This window comes from Octopus sinensis, linkage group LG18 (assembly GCF_006345805.1).
Source record: "Octopus sinensis linkage group LG18, ASM634580v1, whole genome shotgun sequence".
NCBI lineage: Eukaryota > Metazoa > Mollusca > Cephalopoda > Octopoda > Octopodidae > Octopus > Octopus sinensis.
The window spans coordinates 17,745,314-17,751,730 of NC_043014.1; the positions used below are offsets into that span (position 1 = coordinate 17,745,314).

The 6,417-nt window shown below is 37.2% G+C and overlaps 1 protein-coding gene across 1 annotated transcript in view; it reads right to left on the bottom strand.

Annotated features, from left to right (window-relative positions):
• The window catches only part of LOC115221683 (glutathione S-transferase omega-1), a 19,045-nt gene extending 13,048 nt beyond the window's left edge, over positions 1-5,997 (bottom strand). Inside the window, exons 1-2 of the mRNA XM_036511014.1 lie at positions 5,603-5,997; positions 3-101 (exon numbers count right to left, since the gene is read on the bottom strand). Coding sequence (XP_036366907.1) covers positions 3-101; positions 5,603-5,717 — 214 coding nt within the window. The 5' untranslated portion in view covers positions 5,718-5,997. The remainder of the gene's footprint in view (positions 1-2; positions 102-5,602) is intronic.
• Between the last annotated feature and the right edge of the window lie 420 nt (positions 5,998-6,417).

Consider the following 6,417-nt stretch of genomic DNA (forward strand, 5'->3'; position numbering starts at 1 on the left):
ACGTTTATGTTGCAAAACCAGTCTGGTTCTTTCAGCAAAAGGACAGAACCTCATACTGTAGAGACGCAAAGTACCTGGCTCTAGTTTAGGACATTTGCTTCCTGGTTTGGAGTAGAAGAAAACAATAGAGATTACACTTCGTTCTTGTATTTAGTTTGCAAGATTCTCGATGTGAGTTCATGTGTTGAAACAAATTGTGTCTTGGGAGAGGCATTACACCAATAATAATGGCTTCATATTTTAACACAAGGCCAGTAATTTCGGGGGAGGGGTTAAGCTAACTACATCGACCCTAGTGTCCAACTGGTACTTATTTTATCGACTCTGAAAGCATGAAAGGAAAGTTGACCTCAGCAGAATTTGAACTCAGAACATAAAGACAGATGAAATGCTGCTAAGCATTTTGGCCACTGTGCTAACGATTCTGTCAAGCTCACCACCTTAATTACACCAATAATAACACATGCACTGGTTCAATACCACTTCTTTATTGTTAGTTAATTGGATTGCGACCCTTTCAATGACATAGTGTCTGAGTGAGAGAGTATGTCACCGAGTCACTGAAAAGATAATATACAGCAGGAGTGGCTGTGTGGTAAGTAGCTTGCTTACGAACCACATGGTTCCGGGTTCAGTCCCACTGCATGGCACTTTGGGCAAGTGTCTTCTACTATAGCCTCAGGCCGACCAAAGCCTTGTGAGTGGATTTGGTAGACGGAAACTGAAAGAAGCCCATCGTATATATGTATATGTATATATATATGTGTATGTTTGTCCCTCCACCATCACTTGACAACTGATGCTGGTGTGTTTACGTCCCTGTAACTTCGCAGTTAGGCAAAAGAGTCCGAAAGAATAAGTACTAGGCTTACAAAGAATAAGTCCTGGGGTTGATTTGCTTGACTAAAAGCGGTGCTCCAGCATGACCACAGTCAAATGACTGAAACAAGTAAAAGAGTGAAAGAGTAAAAGAGCAATGAAGGAACTTTGATGAACAAATAACCGATTTATTGGTTAAACAGCGCATTGAACAAACAATTGATTAGTTAGTTGGTAAGATATTTAACCAATTGACTAACAATAAAGAAATGGAATTGATAATAAAAACTAATAATAACAGACATGGGTGCATGTTATTATTATTATTGGCTTAACGACTCTTCCAAGACACATCAAATAGAGATTATACATACACACCTATATCATTATCATTTAACATCTATTTATCCATGCTTGCACAGGTCAGTCAGAATTTGTTGAAGTAGATTTTTAATGGTTGAATGATCTTCCTGCCATCAAGTTTTATCTGTTTGTAAGTAATGTAATATTTCCCCATGGAAGACAGGAAATGATCAAGATTGTTTGTCACACGTCAAAACAAGGGTACACACAAACAAACACATATGTACATATATGATGAGTTCCTTTCAGTCTCTTCCAACCAAATCCACTCATATTGTTTTGTTTGGCTTAGGGCTATAGTAGAAGACACACAGGAGTACTGGGATGGAACCCAAGACCATCTGGTTGTGAAGCAAGATTCTCAATCACATAGCCAGGATTGTGCCTCACACACACACCAATACCATCATCCTTTTATCATCTTTTCATTTTAATGACTGCTTTTCCATGCTTGCATGGGTTGAATAGAGTCAATTGAGGCAGATTTTCTATCGTTGGATGCCCTTCCTGTAGCCAACCTTAATCTGTTTCCAATGACTAGACCTGTTACACACAGGAAATGAATGACACAGGTTGTATGACAGTGACAATCATTTACAACTACATATGACATCAAGACAAGGAGACGCAAATGTGTGCACACACATGATGGGCTTCTTTCAGGTTCCATCCACCAAATCTATTCACAATACTGTGATCAGCCCTATAGTAAAAGATACATGTCCAAGGAACCAAGGTGTATATGGCACCTTGGCCTAGTGTCTTCCACTATAATCCCAGGTTGACCAAAGCCTTCTTACTGGATTTGGTAGAAGGAAACTCAAAGAAGCCCATGTGTGTACATGTGTGTGTGTGTGTTTGAGTGTTCCCTAGTCTTCATATCATGTGGTAGTCATAAATGAAGGCCACATGAGAAAATGTAAGCTGTCTCAATAAACTCTGCCTGACTCATGCAGACATGGAGAAGTGGAGGTTAAAATGACAATTATGATGATCAACATCATATATATATATATATATATGTGTGTGTGTGTGTGTAGATAGATATAGATATATATATGTACAAATATTATAAATACATGTATAATATCCATATAACATATATAATACATATGTATATATATTATATTGTATCTATATAATATATCATCATCATCATATCATTTAACATCTGTTTTTCATGCTAGCATGGGTTGGATGGTTTGACAGAAGGCTGCATTCAACCACAGTCGTAGGTGTAGGCATGGTTTCAACAGCTGGATGCTCTTCCTAACACCAACCATTTTACAGACTGCCCTAGTAGCATTTTATGTGGTGCCAGTTTGGGTGCTTATTATGTGGCACCAGTATGAGTGCTTTTATATGTGGAGCCAGGATGGGTGCCTTTTACATATGATATACACGTGTGTGTATACATACATTCATACATGTATATTCAAACATACAATAATGATAAATGAAAATATCACAAATACCATTTGTGATAAATATTATCAATTTATTGAAATTATTTTCTCTTGAGAGAAAACCAAACAAATGCCTGATGGTAAACAGCCACCAATTCACTCCAAAAAATTAAAGTAAAATAATCTCAGCACCATCCGAGTGTGATCATTGGCAGAGCAGCTAACTGGCTTCTGTGCTGGTGGTATGTAAAAAGCACCATTTGAGCGTGAACGTTACCAGTGTTGCCTACTGGCACTTGTGCTGGTGGCATGTGAAAAAAAAACATTCGAGTGAGGTTGTTGCCAGTTCCACTGAGACTGGCTCCTGTGCAGGTGGCACGTATAAAAACACCATTTGAGCGTGGTTGTTGCCAGTACCGCCTGACTGGCCCTCATGCCGGTGGCACGTAAAATCACCCACTAAACTCTCAGGGTGGTTGGCGTTAGGAAGGGCATTAAGCTGTAGAAACTCTGCCAGATCAAGATTGGAGCCTGGTGCAGCCATCTGGTTCGTCAGTCCTCAGTCAAATCGTCCAACCCATGCTAGAATGGAAAGCAGATGTTAAACAATGATGATGATGATTATGAATCAAAAATTCACTAAAGTTGACATGCCATTAAGGAAAAGACAGGTTGGTGATCTAGAGACAAGATGACAGCTATGCACATGTTTCTGCCTCAGTGGACAGCATCTGCACAGTAGTTGCTTATTGTTCTTTCAATGGAAAAATAATTTCAAGAAATCTAGAATTTATCTTGCATGGTATTTGATATTCTTATATTAGTTTCTCTTGTTCATATTCAATGTCACTGGCGACTATGAAACATTTCTCTGAGTTCATTATCACTTGAAATATGCAAATTAACCAAGGTCATAAAAGTTTTCAATTTTTTTTTGTTTATGTTTAAGTATTTTGTTTGCTGGATTGAATATAGAACAACTGGTGAACTGATGATCCCTATATAGGTAGAAACATGTGCCCACAGATAGCCTCTTATCTTCTTTGTGGCATGTCTATTTCAGAGAATTTTTGATTCTTAAATGATGCTGATATACAAATGTGTGTGTATGTGTGAGCATATATATACATTAATACAAGGTGTGTAAGATATTTGAGGACATTTATGTTCATAAAAAACGGATATATGATAACAGATAATAACTTTATTTATCAAAAAATGCTATGAAGATAAAAATAAACTTTTTTTTCTATAGTGTTATTCAAGAAAGTCTCTAAACTGAACAATTACCCCTTCCTTTGGATCTTTTCGGTTTGAACGGCAGTTTTTAAAAATAATTTCCACGTAACTAAACACTTTTAAACTTCGTATACTGGTAGAATGTGTTTATAAAACATCTTTTTCTCTTGGCTTTATTGAGAAAATTCTATAGTTTGTAAGATATTTGTTGTTTTTTTTCTTCAATTTCAACCAATCAATGACGTCTGTTGAGGTGAAAACATTCTGTGCCGTATGAATATGTCCCCCGTTTAAGAAACAGATTGGGTTTATTTACATTTCTGAAGAAAAAAATACCCTTCCCCCACCCCTAAAACAGATGAAATGCCATAGATCGATACTAGGGTCATAATTATGGGTGACAATTCTATATGACACCGCTAGAAAAAACTGCCGTTCAAACCGAAAAGATCCCTTCCTTTTTCTAAAGGAAGAGAGCTAGTGAGGTTTGACAACTGATTCTAACAGATTGAACATTAAACTGTGAAGGCTTAGAACGACTTTAATAAGTTTGTTTGAATAGAGCGATCGACAGGGTCACACAACCGAATCTTTTTTCAAATAATGCTCTAACGGCTTGTAAAAGACCGAGGACAATGTATAATGTAGTCCTAGATACTCTATGTCTGAAAGAAAAAAGAAGGAAGGTCAGTGTTAGAATGTCTTTGATCAGAGCTCTGTTGGATCAGTTTTGAAAACAAAACAAAAAAGAAACTGGCAAATTGTATCGTGGATGACACACGCCAGTCAATCTGTTAGAAATAGAAGCTAAATTTCCCCCCATCAAAACCTACCGAAGATTCTTAAAACAATGGATAACGTAGTCCTCTGCACTATATCTAAAAAGGAAAAAAAAATAGAAAAAGAGGAAACACTGGATAGTTACGGCTGGAACGCGTTTGATCAAAGATCAGCTCGATTAAATCTGACCTGGGGTTAAATAGTAAGAAGGGCAACCATTGTATTGCAGAAGTAATGATGGTTACATTACGTGGTTGCTCGAGCTGCATGAAATAGCAGCTAAATATCGCTCAAATTACAACCTACTATCTTGAAATAAAAGATAAATACATTGGTTAAGGTAATCCTACTGGCTACACACCGGCTAAAATGGGAACCTCTTAATGCTCATTCGAAATGTTAGAAATATCAGCCAAATCTTTCTGAAATAAAGAACATAGTTATTGTTAGAGAGGGTAGGGTGGAACTTCGTAACGCCGACAAAAATTATGAACGACACCGCTCCCCTACAACCGGTGATTGCTTTAGAATACATACATACATATATCACGTGACCGACCAGACCATCAGATGTTGTTACACATCGCTGGTCACAATGCGTTCGCATTGTTTTAGCCTTTGAATGACGCCACCCCGCTGGCTAAGCGAGCAGGCCACATACATACATATATATATAGTAGGTTAAGCCTGTAATACGTTGGTTAACAACGTCCTTATTTACAAAATAGAGGTGCGCATATTAGAAATGTGTCAAACTCCACGAATAAAGTATTATGCGTAGAATCCCAGAATGTTTTCTGGTTAATTAATTCAGCTTACTTAATCTTACTATTTACTTATCTAAAATTACTTATATGTAAATTGGGCGGATGTAACGTTTCTATTTTACGTACATATTCGACAAAATAATCTCTCTCTCTCTCTCCACACACATAATATATATATTCTTTTATATATATATATATATGTGTGTGTGTTTGTATTTAATTCCCTACCTTTTGTATAAGCCTGCTCGGTTACCATACTTGCGTATGTTGACAACTTGCGTAGAGCTTCCTTGGCAGTAAACTGCAAGCCTGACTTAAAACAAGCTTGATTTTGCGCGAACATATTACTTGTTCATACCAGCCACTAATAACAGCTCAATTACTTTTAACTCCTTCCCGATCATTGATAACCTGGGCGACAATAATGTCGTTGAGACGAGAGTGCTAACTACTACTACTCCTACCATCACCACTACCACTACTATCATATGGAGGGTGCAAAGTTCATCTAAGACATAATGTCGGCAGTTTCGACTTGTTGTTTAGCCGTAGGCCAACTTCAATCGAGAAGATCTGTAACAAAAGATGTATCCTCTTGTGGCCACCACGCCAGTTCCTTCTTGAGTATGTATATGTGTGTGTGTGACTACATTAACCATTATAAAAATAGTAACGCGATCCTATTCTTAATAATATATTTTACTGACTATATTTTACATGCAGCGGCAATACACATAAGTTTGGAATGACAACAAGATTTCTTTTTAAGATATATACATTATTTATTTTACATATTTTACAATCATGTTTGATGTTGGAAGTTTGTAAGTGTTCGCATGTTTTTGTGTCTGTGTGTTCGTTAGGCGTAAAAAGGTACTGACCAGTGAATTGTCGATGGGATTTGATTCACAGTTAATGTTGTTGGTATCGGCTTGGCAACAGGTAATAACAGATGGCTTAGGGTAGTTCTTAGAAGAAACTAGAACCCAAGAAACAGATAATTGATTTACCGTTTATGAGGTACACTGTAAGAGTCCCATATC